The sequence below is a fragment of the Trichomonas vaginalis genome, chromosome IV, assembly GCF_026262505.1.
Source record: "Trichomonas vaginalis G3 chromosome IV, whole genome shotgun sequence".
Lineage (NCBI taxonomy): Eukaryota > Parabasalia > Trichomonadida > Trichomonadidae > Trichomonas > Trichomonas vaginalis.
The window spans coordinates 5,506,737-5,531,468 of NC_067206.1; the positions used below are offsets into that span (position 1 = coordinate 5,506,737).

Sequence of the window (24,732 nt, forward strand, 5' to 3'; positions counted from 1 at the left end):
TGGTAAAAGTTCTGAATTCTTCAAATCTAGTATGTACGAGAGAGTAAAAGAAATTAGAAATAATTATTTTCATGAATGAAAGATTCACTACCATAATGAAATAAAAAATAAAAAAATAAACTTTAAAAATTCAATGTCTTACATTTTTGAATAATTTATTTTTAATTCGTATGAAATGAGCGTCAAAACTAACGACGTTAAAAAATTAGGATTCACAAACGAGGAAATAAAGGATATATTAGATGAGTTGTGTTATGAAGTTAGTAAATATTATTTAAGAAATTGTCAAAAATTTGCCGAGTTATTAAATGATTTAGATTATGATGGAAAAATGAATAAAGATGATGTTATAAATTTCTTATATCCCACATCTGAAGAAGAAAAACCTAAAGAACCTGATGTTTTCCCTGAATATTATGAAGAACGGATTAAAGATGATGATGAATACAATGAAATTGAAAAACTGGAAAAAATAAGAGATGAAATAGATGAAAAAATTAAGGAATTAAGAGAAGTTGAAAAATATAATGAAAATGAAGTAGAGGGTTTAATGAATATCCAGCTTCAGAATCAGCAGTTCAGAAATCTCATGAAGAAAGATATAAAAATTATGTCTCAGAATCAACACAAAATTTATTAGATGGCGAAATAGATGAAACACTTTCAGAAGAAGGTACTAAATTTATTCGTAAACATAAGTTACAATTTATTGATAATGAAGAATACCCTTGTATCTTACTTTCACCCCCTCTCGATTCTGAGAAATTCAAAAAAGCTCTTAAAAACGTGATATATGCAACTAATACGATTAAGAAAGAAGATCATGATATTTACACAAATTATTATTTAAATAAATGCACAGGTGTTGATAAAGTTTTTGATTTATTAGATAAAATATCAAAAGAAACCATTGGAACATATAAAATTTTATGTGATTGTGGTTTCATTGTTGAAGATACCAATAATGTTTCATATGAAAGAACAGCACCGAAGGAAGACGAAGTTGAAAGGTCTATACCATTCGTTATTAAGAATATAAAAGATATGAAAACGTATAAACATTATATTTATTCATTTATTTCAGAAAAAATGGAAGCAACCCATAAAACATCTTCTCATCATTTTATAGCTATTCATACATTCCTTTTCAAAGTTGTGAAATTAAATAAGACAGGAATTAGATTTAATGTATCAGGGTACACATTCTTGAGTAAATTAAAATGTATTCGTCACGTTGCAGATGATAAAAATTTATGTGTTCTTAATTCATTTTATGGGCTTTAAAAAATAAACTTTATTTTTATTTATTTTTTAATTTTTTATTCTTACATAAATGAACAAAAACGGAACAGCTAAAATGAATGATAATCAAATTAGAGCAGAAGGTAGAAGGTTATTTAAACGCTTCTATAACATTCCTGATGGTGTTAATCCTAAAACTCGTAGAAGCTATTTAAATGAAGCAATAGATTCATATGAAGGGTTTGACATTTCATCAGAAAGTGAGAGATTAGCGAGAATGTTAAATGTTAATATTGATTTCTATTATTGTGATCCTCAACCAGAAGACGTGGACATAAATAAGGTAGACTTTCCATTAGTGGATTCAATAATGATAGATCCAGAATTTGAAACAATAAATATTTTATTAACACAGAGTCCATGTGGAAAACTTCACGCTGACAGAATAACAGACGTTGAAGCACTCACCGGCTATAGAGTTTGTCCATATTGTAAAGAAGAAGTTTATTCTATCCGTGATGATCCAGAAAGGAAAAACCAAAGAAGATTTTTAAAGCATTGTGAGAAATGTAAAGAAAATAATGGAAGATTAATTCAAGACGTTCAATTGCAAAAGACACAGCAACCATATGCACCACATATTACGAAACAGAAGATATATCAGTGGTTATTAGCTCATAATTTGCAGGAATATTATCAACCGACAAGATATTATATTACTTTTGACTTCGAAACATTAGAGACTAAAGAAGAATTACAACTTTCTGAGTGTGCAACTTTGAACGCTTACTTAAAACCATTCATGGTATCATCAACGGTTAAATTAAATGATAAAACATATACGAGGAATTTTTGCTTAACTTCGAGTGATTCTTTTATTTCTGATTGGATTGAGTTTTTATTTTCAACCTGTTCATTAGTTGCTAAATCAAATATTGAACAATATGAAGAATTAATGAAGTCGCAAACGGACTCTTTGAGTCCTGAAGGTCTTTCAGACCAAACGGCGGGGACTTTGTCTCATACATTAAATGAAAAACAGAAGGAAGCATTTAAAGAACTTCTAGATGAGGAATTCAATAAAGTGAATATCATAGGTTTTAATTCGGGAAAGTTTGATTTAAATTTAATTCTTCGTGATTTAAACACTGCAAAATGGAAAATAAAATCAATGCTGGGTTCTTCTTCTCAATTTAAGCAAGTCATTGTAAAAAACAAACGCTCCATATGAATTGAGATTTATTGACATCAGAAATTATATAGCGGGTGGGACATTAGACCAATTCACTCAAGATTTCGGAAACAATAAATCACGTGTTAAATCCTTTTTCCCTTATCAATTCATCACATGGGAAAATTACGAAGAAGAATTATATAAAGAGGAACCATTCACTCAAGATTCATTTTATTCAGCATTAACTCAAGAAACTATATCAGATAGTGATTATCAAATATATCTCAATGATGCTAAAAACTTTAAGAATAGATTAGAATATTTTATTCATTATTGCAATAAAGATGTTGAAATTATGATTGACCCAATTGATAAAATTATTGAAGAAACATTTGTTTATAAAATTGATATGCTTCATAATCTTTCTTTATCATCGAATGCTTCAATGATTCGTTACGCTTTAGCATATAAAGACTTTAATCCTAATGAAAAATATCCTGAGGAAGAGATAGAATCAAGTTTTGAATTAACGAAAAAGTATTGGAAATATAAAATTGAATCATATAAGAAACAAGATGAAAAAGCAGAAAGGATACTAAAAATAATGTTTCAATGGATGATTTTCAATACTATCACGATTTAATCCTTTCATCTAAATGCAAAATGTGTGGTAAAGCGTTTACATATGCAAATAAACCAACATTGGATAGAATCGATAATGAAAAACCACATACCAAAGAAAATTGTCAGTTAATGTGTTGTTATTGCAATGTCGTAAAATCAAATAAAGATGAAGATGTTCAACGTTTAAGAATCAATTTAAGAAATTATGCATTAAAAAATAATTTACCAATGACTTTAGATTCAGTTGAAGCTTATCACATTCTCCGTAATGGAATTACTGGTGGTTTATCAAATGTTCAACATAGAGTAAATCTTAAAGGAATCACGCACATTAATAAACTTTCATATAATCCAGAAACTAAAACTGTATCAAATGAGGACACCAACATTATGACTCATTTCGTTGGAGTTGACTTTAATTCATTATATCCTTCATCATTTTCATCTAATCCTCATGATTTCATTCAATATACTGACCATAAAATGTATATGCCGGGAAGATTGAATGGTGTTATCATTTGTGATACAGCAACAAAGAAAGCAAAAGCACTGGGAATAATTAAGAAGAAAAATACTTTATTCGTGGCTGAAGTAAAGGGTCACATTGATGAAAAATACATTAATGATTACATAAACTTTTTACCGATAATAAGAAACTTAGATATTATCACAGATGAAAAAACAATTGGCAGTTTTATGTATAATTACATGAAATCAAACAATCTACCAGTTGACCAGAAACAGAGGAAATTAACTCAGTTAGCATCAACACACAACCAATATCAACCATTTTCTTCTTATTATCTATGGTATCTAATAGACAGATTTCATTTTATCATTGATGACATTCAATCAATTTTAACATTTACTAAAAACACTTGTTTTAATGAATTTGCGAACAAATTTATGAACGAAAGACAAAAGGCTGAATTAGAAGGAAATAAAGGAAAAAGTTTATTTTGCAAGATTTCACTTAATGGATCATATGGTTACGATGCAATGAATACACAAAATTACGCAAAGACTAAAATAATGAATGCACAGAAGGCACGCGTTGCATGTATGTCAAATAAGTTTAAAAACATAAGAGAAATAGGTGAAGATACATATCAAGTGATGCTTAAAGATAGATTTTATAGATGTGATACATGTTTACAAGAGGCATTCTTCACTTTAGATAATGCTAAATACTGGTATTTGGTTTTCATTTATGATTTTATGTATAAATGCATGAATCTTAATCGTTTTCATTTCATTGAAGGTGATACTGATTCATCTTATTGGGCAATCGCTGGCGACCCAAATCTTCCTAACACTCAAGCATTTCAGGCGATTGTTACCGATAAAAAATTTTATGATAAAAACATTTTCAAATTCGCACCATTTGATTTCTTCTGTTTTGATGAGAAATTTAAACCTAAATTAAAGAATAAAGCTGAAGAAAAAGCACATGAGAAGAAGTTATTGGGTTTAGCAATTGAGAAACAAGGTGATAACATGGTTGCTTTATGTCCTAAGTGTTATACATCATTCAACGGTTCAATTGATGGGAGTGATTTTAAAAAGATTGCACAAAAAATGAAGGGTGTTAGTTTAAGCCAAAATAAGCAATTAACACCTAAAAAATATTTGGATATAATAAATGATAAAGTGATATTTGATGGTCAAAATATTAATTTACAACTTAAAAACGGGTCAATGACTCGCTTAACAATCGGTAAGACTGCATTAACAGGAGCACACACTAAGGCTGTATGTTGTGAAAATGGATGTTGTATGCCATTTATTTAATACAATTTAAAAACGTAGGGGTTGAGTCATGAATTTAAAATGCCACAGAAGAGACAAAAGGAACCGTTAATGATGTGATTCAATATGTAAATAATGGTTTTGATACTATGATTCAAAGAGGTGGGCACCCTTAAAACATTGATTTTATTTTTATATAAATGGATAACGTAGATTTAAAAATTTTAATTGATGATTTAGTACTTAATCAAAAATTTCTTAGTTATTATGAATTAAAATCATATCTCTAAAAATATAATAATAATATAACGGGTGATGATATGGAATATTATTATCCATATTATAAAAATGAAATTTTGAAATATCATAATAAAATAATTTCTGAAATTAAAGACAAAATTAAAAATAATGAATATACAAAGGGAAAAATTAAATCACAACTTAAACAGTTGAAAGATTTCAAAAATAAAGTATTAACAGAAGAAGATATTGATGAATTATATAAATTATATAATCCTGAGCCACAAAAACCAAAGCCGAGGTCTAAAGTAGCAAATGTTCAACAGCTAAAGGTGCAAAACACCCAGGTTCTTCAGACCATAAATGATGCACCAGCTTTAATTTAAGATTCATTAGTTAAACCATATTCAGCCCGACTTTTAAATGAAGATCAACTTTTGGAATTCATCCTTCAACATAAACTCGAAGCGGGAAAGTATATCAAACCTTTATATACAGCATATTTAAAACAAATGAATAGAATACATCCAGAATTAATGAAGGGGGGAATGAATTCCAAAACTTCATCATCCAAAATCAAAGCAGATAAAATTAAACCACTTGCAACACCAAAACCTCCAACGACAGTACTGCCTCCTCCTTCAGTTAATCCTTCATCATTCACTTTATTATATCCATTTCAAACATTAAAGAAGCAAAAAGATTTTAAAAAGGATTTCAAGATATTAAATAAACCAATTGACCCGAAAATTCAACCGTTAAAGGAAAAATTTAGTCGCCCTTCATTTGCACCATATCCATATTCATACGAAATCGATCATCTGGAATATTCAAAAGGAAACGTTACTTATTTATTTGCCATTAACATTAACACTAGATATTTATATTGCATTCCAGTGAAAGGGAAAACAGAACAGGAAACAAGAAGAGCTATTCAATACTTACTAGATCATGAAAGAGTCGATAATATCAGGGGTGATGGTGATAAAGGATTTCAGGCGGCTATGGCTCATTATTTCCCACAAATTAATTTTTTCTTTTCATCCTCTCCATATACGTTTCATAATAAAATAGTTGATGCGGTAATGAGAACTCTTAGAGATGTGTTAGGGGTTAACGGTCAGATATACTGGGATGGAAATCATGACTCCATCATACAGCAGTTAGTATATTATTATAATAATACATGGCATAGAACTATAAACATGAAACCAGTGGAAATGAAAAATGATATTTCAAAAGAATGGGAATATATTAGAAAGCAAATGGAAAGGTTAAATGATGTTAAACGTGAACAAATTAATTCGGGGCTCATGAATTTTAAACAAGGGGATAAAGTTTTGATTCATCTCGATTATGGAAAAACTGATAAATCAATGACAAAAAGAAGACGAAGATTTGACACAATAGCTGAATTTGTTAGATATATTAACGGCAATGCATTAGTTGAAGTTGACAATAAATTAATAGAAATTCCGATTTATTTTATTACTCCATTATATTTAAATAATATTTAATTTTTTTTATTTCGTAAGAAATGAGTGACAACAAAGCAGCCAAGAGTCCTGATTTAATTAAGATTCAGAGTCCAGACGATGAATATAAAAAGAAACTAAACAGAATTAAATCAAAAATATGCTATTACAAAAAGAAGCCACAATGCGGTGGGGTTGATGCCCATAAAACTAAAGTAATTGAAAACGATAAAGAGAAGAAGGAAATAATCGAAAAATTAGAAACTTACCGTTCAATCCTTAAACTGAGTGAAGCAAAAATAAAAGAATTTAATAGAATAAATAAATTGATTGGAAGAGATGAATTTAATAAAGATGAATTTTTAAACTCTATCCAAATTTAATTTTTATTCCTCTTCGACAACGTCTCGAATAACTGAAGGTGTTACCATGTTACCATGTGCTACCAGGTTAATTAACTTCTCTGAAAAAATGAGACAACATGACATTTTGACAACAACACAGGAGGAAGGCACTTATGAATTATTTTGAATAACTGAAGGTGTTACCATGTTACCATGTGCTACCAGGTTAATTAACTTCTCTGAAAAAATGAGACAACATGACATTTTGACAACAACACAGGAGGAAGGCACTTATGAATTATTTTTGAATAACTGAAGGTGTTACCATGTTACCATGTGCTACCAGGTTAATTAACTTCTCTGAAAAAATGAGACAACATGACATTTTGACAACAACACAGGAGGAAGGCACTTATGAATTATTTTTGAATAACTGAAGGTGTTACCATGTTACCATGTGCTACCAGGTTAATTAACTTCTCTGAAAAAATGAGACAACATGACATTTTGACAACAACACAGGAGGAAGGCACTTATGAATTATTTTTGAATAACTGAAGGTGTTACCATGTTACCATGTGCTACCAGGTTAATTAACTTCTCTGAAAAAATGAGACAACATGACATTTTGACAACAACACAGGAGGAAGGCACTTATGAATTATTTTGAATAACTGAAGGTGTTACCATGTTACCATGTGCTACCAGGTTAATTAACTTCTCTGAAAAAATGAGACAACATGACATTTTGACAACAACACCAGGAGGAAAGGCACTTATGAATTATTTTTGAATAACTGAAGGTGTTACATGTTTACCATGTGCTACCAGGTTAATTAACTTCTCTGAAAAAATGAGACAACATGACATTTTGACAACAACACAGGAAATGATTTGTCATGACTTCATCGTAATGAGTGTAAATCAGACAAAAATATATTTTAGGTGAAGAGGTGAGATTTCACCTCCTTTTTCACCTCCTTTTTCACCTCATTTTTCACCCTCACCGCTTAGCGGCTCAGATTGCTTTTGCTTTCTCGTGAATTTTCATGAATTTCCTTAAGATAGAAAAAATAAAGTTAGTTTTATTTATTTTTTATTTTGTATAAAAGATATGATTTCAACAATCGGCACAACAACAATTCAAACAACTACAGCACCAAACTCGCTAGTCATGAATCCTACGTCAATATTGGTAGAGATGAAAAGCTTTATTCCTTCTTCATATACTTTTGAGACAGAAATACAAAGAATTAAGCAAGAACTTTTAACAAGTAATTTAGACTGTAGTGCGAAAGATGAAACAAATGAACAGTATCTTTATGACATGCAGGACATTATTGACCATTTACCCAAATTGCCTGAAATTCAGCAGCAAAAACTAACTATTCATGAATTCGATGAAATAGAAGTGAAACCAACTGATTCAGTAGAAATAAAGAAGTTCATACGTAAAGTAAACTATGAATTCCTTGGTTTTCATTGCAACCATAAAGTTATGAACAAAGATTGCGACATGGTATATAAGAACATCTCTGACATATATAAATCTGGGGGGTTTAAGACATACGACAACTTTGTTTCATTAGTTGCTGAATGTGTATGGCAGATAAGAGATAAAGATAAAAGATGTAAAATATGGAATGGACAAATAAAACCAACAACTTTTGAGTTAAAGAAAACCATTGACGCCTTAGTTGTTCTAGCAGGTCAAATTTCAATGTATAACGCAAAAATGAATCCGCAATGTTCAAAATGTAAAGCAGCAATGAGGAAATATAACTACTCCGTCAAAGAGATAGAACGTATGAGAAACGACTATGCTGACTTAAAGAAAGAAGTAGAGAAACCAGCAGAAGATAAAATGGACATGTTAGCATTTCTGAACAAAAACTATCCAACAGCTGACGATTTCCTTCTATCTGACGTCAAGAAGAAGTATAAAGAGACTTTCGGCATGATTAAAACATTCGATGTACTAAAAGAAGAAATAGAAGCTACGAAATTGTTTAGAATTTCAAATATACATCGTACAATTCATGTAAAACGCTTATAAAATAACTGGGGTGAAAAATTAGGTGAGAAAGGAGGTGAAATCTCACCTCTTCACCTAAAATATATTTTTATTGAATTCAGCAACAAAAATAATGAATTTCATTAGTTAGAAAAATAAAGTTAGTTTTATTTTTTTATTTTGTATGTAAGAACAGAAATGACAAACATTGAGTTTGAAACAGTTAGAAAGATAGACAATGACACCAAAGTGGTTAGAATAGGTGATTTAAACGTAAGATACTCAAAGAAATACAACAAATATTCTTTGTCAGACATTATATCTCCCATCTGGAAAGAACACAAACGACTGGGTTAGAAATGCTTCAACTCAGAAAATTTTGACAAGAAATCCTGAGCTTATGATATCGGTAAGATTCTATGGAACTACAGCATATCTCATTGACAAAAGTCTTATACCAATAGTTTTGTTATGGTTAGACCCAGTTGTTGGATATAACTTCATAACTTATGGTTCATTCAATACGGAACGTTGCAGTGAAGGCTTACTTTACATCGTTCAGAAACCGAAGGACTTCAATACAAAGAGATATAAGATAGGAAGAACATATAATAACTCAAAGATATGACAGTACAGTCAATAGAGTCAAGGTTGTGTTCGTTAATGATATGAGAGCTGCAGAAACAGAACTACTTGAAAAGTTTGAGAAAAGGTATGGTGCTCCATGAAAGGTAAAGAAACGTTTGAAGTAGATGAGATAGATAAAGCTATAAAATTATTTGACGAAGTTGCTGAAAAATACATGTAAAGCGTTTATTTTTGGTCTTTTGTGAAAGTCAGAAAATAAAGTTAGTTTTTTATAAAATATTTTTTTTATCCGGAATATAAAGACAGATATGTCAACAACAGAGAACGCAACAACTGCTATCGTTCATGAAGCCATTAATGAAGAATATGAATACATACAGTATAACAAACAATTGAGACTCATTCGTTCAGTCAAAGATGACGTGTAAAAATGCTCTATTCTACAAACCATCAGACATGAAAGACAAAAACTTTCAAATGAGCATTAAAGATAAATGTGATAAGAAACAGAGAAGAATAGATGGTAAACAAACATGGTGTTATGTTTTGAAAGAAGAAATGAAAGGATTATATAAACAGGTTGAACCAAACGATAATGATGATTCATTTACTGACGATGAAAGACCTGTAAATGAAGCTTTATAAAGTATGATTTGAATTTATTTTTGCATTAATCCTGCTGTGTTGTCAAAATGTCATGTTGTCTCATTTTTTCAGAGAAGTTAATTAACCTGGTAGCACATGGTAACATGGTAGCACCTTCAGTTCTTCAAAAATAATTAATTATTGAATAACCTGAAAACATGAGACTTTGTCTCCGGACTCTTTGAGTCACTTAACGTAAACATTAACGTAAACATTAACATAAACATTATTTCTGCAGTTCATCCATTACTTCATTACCTAATTAATTACAGACATAAAATATATTTAGTTCATTCGGTAAGCCTTGACCCAAAGGTCTGGGCTCAAGCACATTCAATGAATGCGGTACCATGCGAATACAGTCACAAATGGTGGCATGTAATCTTTACCCGAGCCTGTTGGATTTGTTGTGAAAGTGTGTGAATGATTTCCTGCGGTTCCACAGAAAATACCTGTGCTTGAATCTACTGGGTCAGTTGTGATATCATATCTATTCATTCCCCATCTATCCGAACCCGCTGCAAGATTTATATAACCTCTTTTTGTTATTGAATGTGAATGATTACCTGTTGTGTTTGTCGTTCCTGTATGAGTGTGCGGTGGAAGGTTTGCTTCTTTAATTTTCTTCGAACCTCCTGTTTGCTTTGAATATCTAGCACAGTATAAGAATTTATCTACAATCTGCTTCCACATACCAAAACCTAAAACTGTTGCTGGATTTGTTGAATTCATTGACGTATAAATAGAACCAACAGGATATAATGTTTGAAGTATTTCATTTTTCATGCTTGTAATCACATCATTTACTTCCGACTTCTTTGCATAATTTTCATCAACATAAGTTTTATCTGCTTTAAGATCTAAACATCCTGAAACCCATTCTGTATCGGCTTTAACTTTAAAAGTCTCAAATGTCCATTCATGATACCATTCAACCTTTTCTTTAATTTCATTATCTTTTTCATCAACATAAACCAAATTTGCCTTCTTATTTAACTCACTATCCACATATTCCTTATCCACCTTCTTCATTATGTCATTTAGGAAACCTTCTATGAATTCCTCATTTAAATTAAATCTTCCAATCTTCAAAACTTTAGGAAATGCATTTAATGCGTAATATCTTTGTTCTTCTGGTGGAATTGATGTTATATCATCCGTTATTCCTTTAATTTTTGAATTCATAAATAAAATTTCTTTTATATTTGATATCACTGCACCACCTTTGCAAACGAATTCGAAATGTTCATTTTTCAATACTATCTCCAAATCTCCATATTTCAACCTTTGCGTTTGTTCTGCCGTCTTTGAATTATATGCATATATGGCGTATGTAATGGTCTGAAGGACCTGGTGTTTTGTGCCTTAAGTTGTTGTGGTTGCTGTTGTTTAATCATTTATTATGATTTAAAAATAAATATTTAATCCGTTATCTCATCAGCTATTTTCTCTATTTGAAATTGCCATAATATTTCATTCATAAATTCTAAATCACAATCAAATAGGTCAGTTATTCTAAATTTAATATTTGATAAATCTTTTGAATGAAGAATAAATGAATTCCCGGATAATTGAAACGGATATGATAAAGAAAATGTGTTTAAGTTGATGGATAAAATGTTTTGTATTGATGGGTAAGAGTTAGGGTCTAATGTTTGATGTGAAAATCTCATTGGGGTATTAACTTTATCACATTTGATTAAAATGAAATTGGACCAGTGTCAGAATACAAAACATCCCCAACATCTTTTCAAAATTTAATATCCCAACAATGAACGAAGATGAGGAGTACAAAATTTAATTTTCAGCGGAAATTTAATAAGGTTATTTATTTCATCAAGTTCAAAAAGTTTATCGGGTTTTGATTTAAAATTTTCTTCATACAATACGATAAATGATTCATTTAAATAACTTAAAATCATGTTAATATCCCATTTCGCTATCACATTATTTATATACATATCATACGTTTTTTCAAGGTCATCTTTAATAAATGATATATAATCTGAAGGGTCTAAAAGAATGGGATTAAATTTACCACTCACAGAAGCGAGAGTAACATTATAAATTCCGCTAACTGTTAAATTTAATTCCCAGCTATTATTCGAAATAATATTGATAATTGACATTTTTATTACGATTAAAAATATGGTAAAGCGTTATTTTCCAGTGATAAATAAAACTAGAATAAGATTACCTCAAGAATTCATAAATTCAACGAATAAGAAATTCATTCATGTTATAAATTTTAGTGTTTTCAGAAAATATGAGTCAATGTCATATTCATCAACAGGTGATATTTCACTTCATTCAAATTTAGTTCAATCAAACCCATATAATGACCATTTCATAAGATTTTCAGATGGTATTAAAAATGTAATTGATAGATTAAAATATGAACAGATTGACAATATCGAATTTTTGGAATTTTGGTTTAAATATCCCGATGGAAAAAAGATTGAAGTTAAAGATAAAGCTGATACTATAACAAAAACAATTACAATGACCGATCCGGATAGTGGGGAACAAAAAGAAATAAAACAAACGATAGAAACTGGTGAAAGGTCAATTATTATTGATTATGATTCAAAGGATTATTATTCGATAATGTTAATGCTTGAATATTAAATAGCCTTAACAAAGAATTTTTCAAGTGATATTTTATATTCATCAACTATTTTATTATAAATATCATTATATGTTAAATGAAGTTCAGTTGTTGTTCCGTTCTTTGATATCTTAATTGTGCTAATATCCTTTATAGGATTTATTTTTGCAACTGTTCCACAGCATGAAACCTCATCATCTATGAAAAATTGAATCTTAACGTCTGAATCTTGAACATCACAAAGAATGGCGATAATGTGAATTAATGATTCATAAGGTAAAATAATTAAACCGGATTGGTCAATTAAATTTATTATTGAATCATAATTATTAATTATTATATCACGGTAATTTTCATTAATTCTGAATTAATGTCTATTTTATATGGGTTCTCGATGTTTGATGAAAGAGGTGGGGGTATGTTGGATAAGTGGGAATTTCAACAGGTTCTTTACCGGGTTCAGATAAAATGATTGGGTCTCCATTCTCATGGTTTTCTTCATTCTCCTCATTCTTCGGTAAGTCACGAGTTAATAAATTTGGTTGAGTTGCTGACCTTGTTAATTCGGGGCTAACATTAACTTTAACATTTTGAATAATTCGTGATTTATCATCATTTACGTTATAACCAACCGTAATCTCTGCTTTTGCGTTAGTGTTCTTTTGACTAGTGAAACGTCTTCTCATTTATAATCGAATAAAAAAATATATTTAAACTTTTATTTTGCTGGAACTTTTGAATCTATTATTCCCTGTATTTGTTCATGAAGTTGATTTTTAGCTGTTTCATCGAAATTAATAGACCGAATATATTCATTAATTGCATTCTTATAATCATCTGATTTCTCAAATTTTCTTTTATCTGATTCCTTAACTAAATCATAAGTTAAACCACGTTGCTGATATAATGGTTTCTTAATTAAATCTTTGAATGCTTGAGATAAAGCACCTGATGCAATTCTTGCTACTATAATTGGTTGGAATTGCTGTTTAAGTTCATCTTTAACATTTGCGAAAACTGGATCGAATAAAGCAACTTTAAAGAATTTCTTAGCTGAAATTTCAGGCCTAATATTTGCATATTGACCATCAAACTGGTTAGAATATCGTGGTAATCCATTCGGTCCCTCTTCAACAGCATTTAATTCTTCATTGAAATAAGAATATGGATTACCACGGTATGAATTAATTGGACATTTTCACCTTCTAATGTATTGTTTAACAGCTTTTCCATTTTCATCAAATTGCATAGGATAACGTTCATTATATGCTTTACGTTTAGGATAATCAGTTATAGTTAATTTATAACCATTTATGACTTTAATATTACCTTGACCATCAGTAACGAAAACTTCATTTATACCATCAGGTTTTCCATTTGGACCCGTAATGTCTGCTTCGTGTGCTTCCCAATTTGGACCTTGACGTTTGGCATATGCTTGAGCTTCTGGTAATGTTAAAACGTTTCTCATTTGTTTAACATCTTTTTGAAGACCAGCAACAATATGAACTAATTTTTCATTCCATCAGGAACTTTCATAGTTCTATTATATGCACCCCTTTTGTTTGTCCCTTGTTTTAATGGAACCTGTAGAAGATTTACCATTTCTGTCATGTTTAATTATAAATAAAAAATAAAAATTAATTATAAAAGTTAATCAAATTTAGCACTTCCTTTATTTAAATCAACTATTATTTTTCCATGTTCACCTAATTGCTGATATTGTGTGTAAAGTTCATTAATGCTCATTGGTAAATTCACTTGATAAAGCATAACGTTCAACTGTTGACGACTAAACCCACTGAAAATGAAAAGTGTGATAGATTTGATTTAATGTTTGTGCTTAATGCTTTGAAAGTATTGAACAGCCATGAAGAATGAACACTGAATGTGTCGACATTGAGTTAATAACTGATTAAAATATGATTTCTCATTTGTTATTAGTTTTGATTTCACTGCATCATCTAGAAAAACGAGTGAATGCAAAAATTCTCTATCAAAATTTGAAATAGAAAGTGTTTCAAATAATTCATCTCGTTGTTTATCAATAATTTTATCCTCTAATCCTTGCTTCTTGATTGTATTATATAATTCTTTATACATTAAAAAGTTTTTTAAATAATCTTCTGCTTCTTCTTGTGATAAATAAATAATTGGAATTTTGATTAAATGCTTTAAAGATTCAAATGTATCATCTGAAGGTGAACCTGAACGGTTGATATAAATTAACACATGTGAATGGGGGAGTGTTAGCAATAATGATAATTTGTTTTAATATCGTTAATGTTTTACCTTTATTTTGTTTACCAATTGCTGCAGTGATTGAATTTAAGTAACATTCAGAATATGGAATTTTCATTAATTTTTCCTTAGATAGAGCATTTCTATTATCACTCAATGCTTCATTAATCATATCATCTACGTATGTATTATATACTCCTGCTAATTCTTCATAAGGGTGGATGAATTTAAATCCATTTAATCAAAAATAAATTTATAATTTTAAACATTTCTATTCATCAATATTTCATCATATGAACTTCTATACTGTGGTGGTGTACCTGTTGGATGATATTTCAAACCTTCATCCGGTGTCCATGTCCAATATGTAGTCCTAGTAAACCAAACCTGAGGAGGATTTGTCACCTTTGAACAGTAAGTGTCATTTACACCCTGAATGATTGGATAAGCTTTCACTTGTACTGTAACTTGTGAGTTGAAAGTTTCTAATCCATCAAAGAATATACCCGCTCCATCACGTTGAACTGGAATAGTGCATAAGAATGAAGTTTGGTCTTTCCATGTTCTAGCTAATGGCGTGCCATCATCTGCATTCAGTGGTCTAGTTCATGAGTCCTCGTATTCTTCTGTGCATTCATTCACTCCATCTAAATCAGAAGCTTGAAGCATACGTGTAAAGAATATGTCACCCACTGTGGTCATCGCTTGATCGGGGAAGTTTCTGGAATCATTAGTGACCTGAAGACCTCGAAGCATTGGATTTTCTAAAACCGTTCTTTGCATTGCATTCTTCGGAAATGTTAACACAACATCTGTAACATTATGAAGAGCGTATGAGAAATCTGAACTGATACCTTCAGGAGTGATGCAACTCCATTTAGTGAACGAACGTCAATATGTTGAGCTGGAATCATGAATGGATCTTCCTACTGAATAAACGTGGTATTGCTTTAACTGATTCTTCAATTAAACCGTATCCTGGTGTAATGCATTTATCCTCTAAAACTTCCATCTTTGTGCATGAAATAATAACGTCATCAACTGTTGCGTCAGCAGATGTAGCGGCTAAGCTTGTAATTAATTTGGCAGGAAGTCCGATTTGTTGGAATTTGCGATCATATTTATAAACATGATTCATAATCTTTTCATAATTTTCATCAGTTATCTTTTCATAAACGTAATTTTGTAAATCAGAAACTCTTAACGGGTCAACCTGACAAAATACTAAAGTATCCCTGAAAACATAATATTTAAGAATGATATCACCAAATGATTTAGGATAATCATCAAACGCCTGAAATGCTAACAAATCATTTACCGGAATAATCATATCAAAAGTGATATCAACTTCTTCATTTGCATTCTTGAAAACTTCTGAAGGGTCAATATATTTACCACATACTGAGTTATCATATTTTTGAACATTATTATATAACGAATGAACAAACTTTTTAACTTTCCTTTCTGATTTTGGTTTATATGTTGCAAATGCGAAAGATTCACGGGCGCAATCCATCTGAAGATAACCGGCATCACCTCTTTCGGTTCTACTTCTAATTGTTTAAAGCTTTTGATTTTGATGATTTGTAACCAACGAATAAACGCATGCATTTAAAAGCGGCATCACATGTGAAAGCTTTATTTGAAACTAGAGTTGCTTTAACTTTGCGTTTAATATATGTGTCACCTAATTGTTCACATCATGAGCGGATTTGTAATTCTTAAATGAGTTTGTTTATCATCAAATATGGAGCATCAGAGTCATAGCATGAACTTTCAAGTTCTCTATAATATCTTCTACCGTCATTCTTTGCGAATATTTCATTTATCTTTTCGAATGAATGAAACACATTTCCATTAATCGGTTTAGTGTTTGGCACCAAATAGTTAGTCGTCATTTATTAATAAATAAAAAATCAAAATTAAAAGATGAAAATGAATTTTTAATTTTAATGAAATAATCAACTATGGCTGCAGGTATATTTAAGAAACTGTGGGATAAAGTAAAAAGAGGAGCGCATAAAGTTTGGGAAACATTGAAGAAGGGAGCAAATTGGATATTTAAGAATAAAGAAGCAATTAGTGACATTGCTGAATCAATAACACCAAAAGCTGCCCCAATAAGAGAAGTTTTAAATAAAGGAGAAAAAGTTTATCAAAGACTTCAACCGATACTAAGATAAAAATAAATTTATTTATTTTTCCACTATCTACCTCCTATTTTATTAAGTATTCCTTCAGCAATTCCACCAATTGCGTTACCTGCTTGTGCTCCCATGCCGGATTACCTGCTTTAGTACCTAATACTCCACCTATGATAGTTCCTGCCGTTTTCGCTACTGGTGCTAAAAAGTTTGCTACAGGTTTAATAATCTTTTTATAACCCAACCGCAGCTTTCTTAATTCATCCCATAATTTTTTAAAGAATCCTGCCGCCATAGTTGATTTAATATTAATTAAAAAATATATTTCATCACTTATATTCTAATTTTTATTTAATGATAAATGAAACCAATTTTAAAAATAAATGAAACAGAGGAGGAGGAAATTAATGAAAGTGAAGATGTTCAACAAAAAATAAATGTTGTTAAACCAATTACTGAAATAAAAATTTTTTCATCTGTTGAAGAATTTAATGACTATTATGCTAACAATAAAAAATTATTTGAAGAATTGACAACGTGTAAATTGAATAAAATGTTTAAAGTTGATGGATTCAAAATTTCAAAAATAAAAGGGGTGGTTAGTTTGAAATCTATTCCTCAATCAAGAATCACCGCATTAATGAAAATTGATGATTTAACAAAAAGAATAGAAGAGATTGAAGAAAGAATAAATCAGATAATTGATATCATAAATTCAAATAATCATTAGTTTCTTAAAGTTCAATGTTGAACTCATCAAATTCTTTTTAAAGTTTATTTTTTTATTTTTTATTTCATTATGGTAGTGAATCTTTCATTCATGAAAATAATTATTTCTAATTTCTTTTACTCTCTCGTACATACTAGATTTGAAGAATTCAGAACTTTTACCATAATCTCCTAAATGTTTTCTTATCCCTAACGTGTGCCAGTTATTATATGAAACTGAATAAACTTTATCTTTATCTTTACACCTTTCATCACTTCCAATATATTTATATCTCAGTTTTGATTTAGCATTTTCATATTCATTAGCGTTTAATAATTCACAGTCTTCCTTTTTAAATAAATGTTTTATGTATTCAGGATTTAATACTCTACGTTTATATGCTCCTAACTTAGTTCTAAAGGTTTTTCTACAAAATTTAGGAATTCCATCCTCTTTAATGTCATCAATGATTTCCATTTCATTATTTTCAATTTCTTCTTCTCGTTTATGAGGTCTTTGATTATGACTCCATTGATTCCATGAAATTAAATATTCTTTATCATTATATTTATACCTCATTAGCTTATTTTGGCTTTCATATTCATTTAATAATTCACAATCTTCATTTTTAAATTGAAGTTTAACCCATTCAGGATTTAAACAATGTTTAATTAATCGCGGAATATCTGACATCATCTATATATAGCTTCTTTTATAAAAGATAAAAAAATAAATTATTTTAAAATTAATGTTAATTTTTTAATGATTTATAAATAAATATATTTTAATGCATCGTCTATATATAGATGTAACAAAAAAAGTCACACAACCCTTCCTATCCTACTACTTTTTTTAATGCAAGATATCCCGGCATTGGCCTCAATGAATATAAACTACATGCATCATAATATTAGTTTGTAATAGCATAAAAGCGAAATTCCTAATTTCTTCTCAAATAAATTCCTAAAAAAAACATCGGAATTAATGATTGGAAATAGGTCAAAAAAATTCCTAATATAAAACTTATTCTTAAGATAAAATCAAAATTCGAAAATATCTATTTTTCAAAACACGCATCCAAAAGCGAAAAAATTCGAAAAAATCATGTTCTTATAAAACTCGCCGATTTTGCAATTTTTATCCGATTTGAAGTTATAGAATATATTACCATCTTACAAAAACATATCTCATACCGAAATGGCTCACAAAAAAGTGACATTTTTGGCGCCAATAATTTGATTTTTCTGATTCTTTCTATTTAGATATATTTATTTAATATTCATATTCCTTTATATTGCCTCATATTATTTCCCATTTTTAATCATATTATACAAATCTTTAATAATTTTTAATGTTTTGAGCTTCAAAATCTTGTTCTAACTATTTTCATTCATATATCCTAGAAAAAATTAAAAAGTTTTTTAGAAATAAAAATGTTTGTATGTAAAGTATTGAAAATATTCTAGATGAGAAGACATTCTCCAGAAGAGATTGATATTGATTGGCTTTGTGCGAAAGCTAAAATAAATCATGAAGGCAGAGTTATATATAATATACTATCTTAAAGTATTCCTAGAAATTTCCAAAATTAACCGAAATATAACTGGACAGAATTACTATTTTCGAGATAAAATTCATATGGAAATACTAATTCATAACGCTTTATGTTATATAAAATTTAATTTATAAAAATTTCAAAATAAATCAAATTTAACACAATGAATATAACTGCAATCGAGGTTTTTGACGATTGATTCTTACGAGAAGTTTTCCAAACTTTGAGTTAATGTCAAGACATTAACTCAAAGTTTGGAAGTCTAATAAGGGGAATTGTAGGCTATGAGGTACTGATTATATATCAGTGCCTCATAGCCTGCAATTCCCATTAGAAATCGGAGAAACTTTGTCCGCATAACTGATGATGCGGACAAAGTTTCTCCCATTTCTACTTAGAATGAAAGGGCAAGAGGTATATAGGTACACTATATATCTCTTGCCCTTTCCTTCTTACCTAAAGACTTCCAATCTTATTTTTTTTTTCCAATTTTTCCCCTAAATTTAAATCTTATATAATATAAATAAAATGCATAATATCAATCACAAAAATTCATGTTTATTTTTTTAATTAAAATTGCCGCGCAATTTAAGGTTTTCTGTCACTTTTTTGTGAGCCATTTCGGTACGAAACACCATCTTACAAAAACATATACTTCATTATTGCATTCACAAAATATTAATCAGAACATTAGGAAAAGTGGATTTTCGAAAAAAGACGATAACGATTATTTGCAAATCGCCTCTCAATTTTGAGAGACTTTCAATTTTTACAGTGGACCCTTAAACTTTTTGAAAGAATTGTTTTTTTGTTGAGCGATTTTCTCATATTTAATAATATTTTTAAGTTGGCGTATCTTACGCCCTTCCAAAAATATGTATTAGAAAGATCAATTTTAAAATTTTTGAAAGAATTGTTTTTTTGTTGAGTGATTTTCTCATATTTTATAATATTTTTAAGTTGGCGTATCTTACGCCCTTCCAAATATTTCTTAAAAATTTAAATTTGTCTCATCTCCTACTCTTAATTTAAAAAAATTTCAAAATCCATAATAGTAAACATTTCTTATTTTTATTTAAATCTGAAAAAAATAAATTTAAACAATTTCTCTACACACGACGGTTTCGGCGGTTTTCAGAATGGTTGACAACTGAATTCATCAGGATAATGTCGGTTGGGGTGCCCTTCTTGGCCTCCTGAGTACTCACCAAGATGCCCCCAGCTCCCGCAAAACACCTCCCATAGGTGAGGATTAACTGATGAAGTTATTGACAACTTTATCTGATTTTTTTCTTTGTTTTTTTGTTAAGATTTCTTAACCAAAGACTCGAAAACAAAACTTCGCTTCAAGTTGCTGTCTTCCCAGTTACTCTGTCGCAATCTTTTGTCTGATTGCGTGCAAAGTTCTGCTCCTTTGAGACTTTGCCCGACAGATGCATCTGGGAGACAGCACCCAAGCAGCTTATCGCTTCAAGTTGCTGTCTTCCCAGTTACTCTGTCGCAATCTTTTGTCTGATTGCGTGCAAAGTTCTGCTCCATGAATTATCAAATATGTGCCATTTCAGGAGACATAACAAGCTCATACCTCCTGGAATGGCGGATTGTTCAACAATCTTCTTCTGATTGCAGAACTTTCAACCGACAAGAGGTGCATATGCACATCTTTTAGGTTGCAATCTGTGATCCCAGGAGACATAACAAGTTCATAGCCTCCTGGAATGGCGGATTGTTCAACAATCTTCTTCTGATTGCAGAACTTTCAAACGACCTCACGAAGAAATTCTAATCGATATCCTTTTCTATTGACTTATATTTGTGAATCATGACGTTAAAATCTTACGTTAAAATTCTGTACTTTATAAATCAGTTCATTTCTGCTTAAAGCATATTAATAAAGTTGTTCTTCAGATTAATGTTAGTAAGCCGGCGCTAGCAAATAATCTTTGCATCTTTATTATGCTTATTAGTATGAAAGATTTAACATATAATTCGCCAAAGTTTAAAGCCTTATGACGAAACTTACCAAAAACATCTTCTTCCAGCAAGATCCGCCTATACTCCCACATTTGTCTCTACAGCTCTCACTTTGTCAGATTGTCAAAAGATTTATATGTCAAAGCTCAAAACTTAATGACGAAACTTACCAAAAACATCTTCTTCCAGCAAGATCCGCCTATACTCCCACATTTGTCTCTACAGCTCTCACTTTGTCAGATTGTCAAAAGAATAAAAAAAACAAAAAAGTGACAAGACAAATTTTTAATGACTGACATAGACCATCTAATAAGAGAAGATCTTCCGCCAGATATCAAAGAAAAATTAAAATTCCTCGGCAAATTAGTTCCTGACCCAAGATTCAATGCGGCAACTCTGAGCGATAAAAAAGTCGAAGTTTTAATGGATCTTATAAAACCTCATTATCGAAGCATGGAATATGCATGAGGCTGATCTCAGAGAAAATGAAAGAATTCTCAGCAAAGTTACTGATGAGCAAGCTGCCGAATTTCTTGAGAAGATCGAACAAGTCAGGGAAGAATACATACACAAAGCCGAGCAAGCATTACCACAAGGTGAGAATCTGGATATGCTCCGAGACTTTAGTGAAATTCCTGAAAGAAGATATCGCAGGCAAGAAGGAGAAATCGACTCCGATGATGATGAAGTTAGTATACATATCAAGGGTACGGAGGCACTGCGCGCCTCCTTACCCATTATATGTGAATTTGACACTTTACAAAACCGTTAACGTATATTTTACAACACAAACGACAACACTAACTTAACCTTAAATATTTACAAAGCTGCCAACCACTTCACCTCACTAATGTAAAAAATAAACGTTCTCACTTACAAAAGTATTGCAACTCCTCCCATTGCTGTGCTTCATATAACAGCTCATAATCTTCTGACTCACTTTCTTCTTCATATAGGTCAAAATCACTGTCATAGTTTATACCTGTAAGTTTTGACAAAGCTAATGAAACACGCTTACCGTTTGTATCATATGCTTGTATAAACTTTCCATTATGCTTGTAGTCATAAACGCTCAAACTAACTTTACCTTTTCTCCCTCGTATCTGATAGAATGTATTTTCACGAGGAACGAAGAACAAGTTCTTGAACTCATGACCGTTGTAGTTTGTTATCTCAATAGTTTTCGTCATTTATATAAAAATAAAATAAAAAATAAACTTAAAAATTAATGATATCACCACTCCCACACGTATGAAAACATAGCACAAAAATAAATTTAGGTGAATTGATGAAATCTCACATCTTTTTTCACCCGGTTTTCACCCTGTTGAATTCATTGCTTTATAACTCTCTTCCTTTCTCCAACTCTTCTAACTTCTTCTTAAGTTCAGCAATGTTGTCCTCATGAAGTTTAATCTTCCTTAATATACCTTCTCTATCTAATGGTTGCTTTATCTTTCTAAACTGAACTCTACCATCCTTCATAGTATGAATGTAAAAACCTTCTGGAATAGTTCCTGATTTAATGTATTCTACCAAAAACTTTTGTTTCATTGCTTCAGTGACTTTATTTGTCATTTCAATCAAATAAAAATTTTAATATTAAATAAAAATAACGTTATTTTTTCAGTAAGGAAACGCAGGAGTTTTACGATTTATTTGAGGAGTAGGTTCTGGTTTAAATGTTGGAGTCGGTTTAGGAGTTGACTTTTGAACAGGAGTTTGTACTTCCATAGGTTCAGGAGTCATTGAAGGTTTTGCTTGTGAAGGCGTTGGTTTTGGCGAAGGTGTTGGAGTTTGTTTAACTTCAGCTACTTCAGTATTATTTACAACATTTGCTTTATTTCTTTTCAACATCATAACTGCTCCTGCTGTAGCTAGCAAACCTAGTGGGAGACCATATCTTATATAAGGACTTGACCAAATGCTATTTTTGACAGGAGCTGGTGGAACACCTAACCTTGGTGAGACTGCTCTTTGCCATTGTGCAGCTCGTAAGAAATATTCAATAGGTGCTCCATAATCGTTTGGTAAAGTTTGTTTCATAGATGGTGAAGGTTCACGAGAGCTTGATGAAGAACTCATTTATAAGCTTTAAAATAAACGTTCATCCTTTATTCCTCACTGTCGTCCGCAGCTAAGTTATAGTCATCTAATCTTATTATTGGGATTCCATTAGCACGCACCTAAATGGCAAAGCAACAATCCCTCATAAATCCAATAAGTGGCTTTGGTACATTTTCAGTTGCTAGTTCAATAGGTCCTTTAACAGACAATTTGTATGTTATTGGAGCAGTAGATGTTTGACCTTGCTGGAAGCAAAAGTCCACTTCTGTTGGAAAACCACATAAGAAATGTGTGTTGTCATAGCTATCCCATTTATGTTCCACACTACCATCATCCACCAATGACCTCATAACATCTTCATTAAATCCAATCATATCATTGTTTGTATTGCAAGCGTTCGCAACCATTTCATAAAATACAGGTCCATATGATTTTTCAGGTTCTGCAGGCATATTTCCATAAGCTCCCATGGAAAGCTGAAGATATTTAAACTTAGGGTTCTCAAAATTAACATAATAGTTGTCTTTCTTTCTAAATAGTACCCAAATACTTTTAACATTAATAGGCGTATAAGCTGCTGTAAATGTTGCACTTGAACTATCTGTATTCTTTGAGAATGAACCGTCCATAGGAATCCAATCCATAACTTTAACAGGAAAACATAAAGCCTCGTTTGTATAATGTTCTACAAGTTCTGTATAAATGTTAGGGTCTAAAGAGAATGATTTTGGATGAATGAAACATTCATTAAAATCCATCTTTATTCGAAATAGTTGCTGGGTTACAGTTGTAATAGTAACTGTTCCACTAGCTTCTATTGCCTTCGTTATCATAGTGAATGGTTCATTCCATGGAACAAATTTATTTGTCGGTGGATTTGAATCTGAAGCAAATGCAACTTTAAGAGTTGGATTGAAAGCAACGATATCATTTACAGATATAGATGTGCATTGTAAGGCGTCGCTACTGAACTTTACTTTAAGCTGAATGTTACCAGCAAATGCAGGAATAAATCTTATAGCTTCTAATGGAAGGAATCTTCTAACAGGAATTCTTAAACGAAGCTTAAAATCAAATGATTTTCCTGCTGTAATTGGACCACTAACAATTTGTCCTGTTCTGCATGTTCCCGAATGACTCCATACATCTTCATGTCGAGTCTTTGAGAAAACATCTACTTTCTTTATTTGTTCGGTAGTTTGTGAGTTTGAAGTTATATATGCTTCTTCTCTTGCGTTGTCTTGAGAATATACGATACGACCATTTGCAAGGATTTGATATCCAGCAACTGCATAGAAAGCGTCATCGAAACCAATCCAAAATCCTGGTGGGTTTGTTT

General features: G+C 30.7%; 9 protein-coding genes and 1 pseudogene across 10 annotated transcripts, besides 6 other annotated features; 4 read left to right on the top strand and 6 right to left on the bottom strand.

Moving 5' to 3' along the window:
• Positions 1 to 139: 139 nt before the first annotated feature.
• Positions 140 to 604: a mobile genetic element.
• Positions 605 to 2,145: 1,541 nt separating this feature from the next.
• Positions 2,146 to 2,332: a mobile genetic element.
• Positions 2,333 to 4,072: 1,740 nt separating this feature from the next.
• TVAGG3_0035470 (DNA/RNA polymerase superfamily) lies at positions 4,073 to 4,831 on the top strand (the record flags this gene model as incomplete). The annotated part of the gene is made up of 1 exon (XM_051220569.1): positions 4,073 to 4,831. The coding sequence occupies one exon, from the start codon at positions 4,073 to 4,075 to the stop codon at positions 4,829 to 4,831; it is 759 nt and encodes a 252-aa protein (XP_051105555.1).
• Positions 4,832 to 5,808: 977 nt separating this feature from the next.
• Positions 5,809 to 15,056: a mobile genetic element.
• Positions 6,567 to 6,887, top strand: TVAGG3_0035490 (uncharacterized protein; the record flags this gene model as incomplete). The annotated part of the gene is made up of 1 exon (XM_001296916.2): positions 6,567 to 6,887. The coding sequence occupies one exon, from the start codon at positions 6,567 to 6,569 to the stop codon at positions 6,885 to 6,887; it is 321 nt and encodes a 106-aa protein (XP_001296917.2).
• TVAGG3_0035500 (uncharacterized protein) lies at positions 9,928 to 10,095 on the top strand (the record flags this gene model as incomplete). Its single annotated transcript, XM_051220570.1, has 1 exon — positions 9,928 to 10,095. The coding sequence occupies one exon, from the start codon at positions 9,928 to 9,930 to the stop codon at positions 10,093 to 10,095; it is 168 nt and encodes a 55-aa protein (XP_051105556.1).
• On the bottom strand, positions 12,720 to 13,038 carry TVAGG3_0035510 (annotated as a pseudogene). The gene has a single exon. A coding segment is annotated over exon 1 (319 nt).
• On the bottom strand, positions 13,078 to 13,389 carry TVAGG3_0035520 (uncharacterized protein; the record flags this gene model as incomplete). The annotated part of the gene is made up of 1 exon (XM_051220571.1): positions 13,078 to 13,389. The coding sequence occupies one exon, from the start codon at positions 13,387 to 13,389 to the stop codon at positions 13,078 to 13,080; it is 312 nt and encodes a 103-aa protein (XP_051105557.1).
• Positions 15,057 to 16,911: 1,855 nt separating the features above from the next.
• On the top strand, positions 16,912 to 17,127 carry TVAGG3_0035530 (uncharacterized protein; the record flags this gene model as incomplete). The annotated part of the gene is made up of 1 exon (XM_001295166.1): positions 16,912 to 17,127. One exon carries the CDS (start codon positions 16,912 to 16,914, stop codon positions 17,125 to 17,127), a length of 216 nt encoding a protein of 71 aa, XP_001295167.1.
• A 2,470-nt stretch (positions 17,128 to 19,597) lies between these two features.
• Positions 19,598 to 19,804: a mobile genetic element.
• Positions 19,805 to 22,013: 2,209 nt separating this feature from the next.
• Positions 22,014 to 22,195: a terminal%2Cinverted (terminal inverted repeat of Maverick-1B transposon ID:TVAGG3_0035550).
• Positions 22,014 to 24,732: part of a mobile genetic element that runs on past the window's edge.
• TVAGG3_0035560 (uncharacterized protein) lies at positions 22,196 to 22,516 on the bottom strand (the record flags this gene model as incomplete). The annotated part of the gene is made up of 1 exon (XM_001295962.1): positions 22,196 to 22,516. The coding sequence occupies one exon, from the start codon at positions 22,514 to 22,516 to the stop codon at positions 22,196 to 22,198; it is 321 nt and encodes a 106-aa protein (XP_001295963.1).
• On the bottom strand, positions 22,668 to 22,904 carry TVAGG3_0035570 (uncharacterized protein; the record flags this gene model as incomplete). Its single annotated transcript, XM_051220572.1, has 1 exon — positions 22,668 to 22,904. The coding sequence occupies one exon, from the start codon at positions 22,902 to 22,904 to the stop codon at positions 22,668 to 22,670; it is 237 nt and encodes a 78-aa protein (XP_051105558.1).
• TVAGG3_0035580 (repellent protein 1 family) lies at positions 22,953 to 23,411 on the bottom strand (the record flags this gene model as incomplete). The annotated part of the gene is made up of 1 exon (XM_051220573.1): positions 22,953 to 23,411. The coding sequence occupies one exon, from the start codon at positions 23,409 to 23,411 to the stop codon at positions 22,953 to 22,955; it is 459 nt and encodes a 152-aa protein (XP_051105559.1).
• On the bottom strand, positions 23,513 to 23,863 carry TVAGG3_0035590 (uncharacterized protein; the record flags this gene model as incomplete). Its single annotated transcript, XM_051220574.1, has 1 exon — positions 23,513 to 23,863. The coding sequence occupies one exon, from the start codon at positions 23,861 to 23,863 to the stop codon at positions 23,513 to 23,515; it is 351 nt and encodes a 116-aa protein (XP_051105560.1).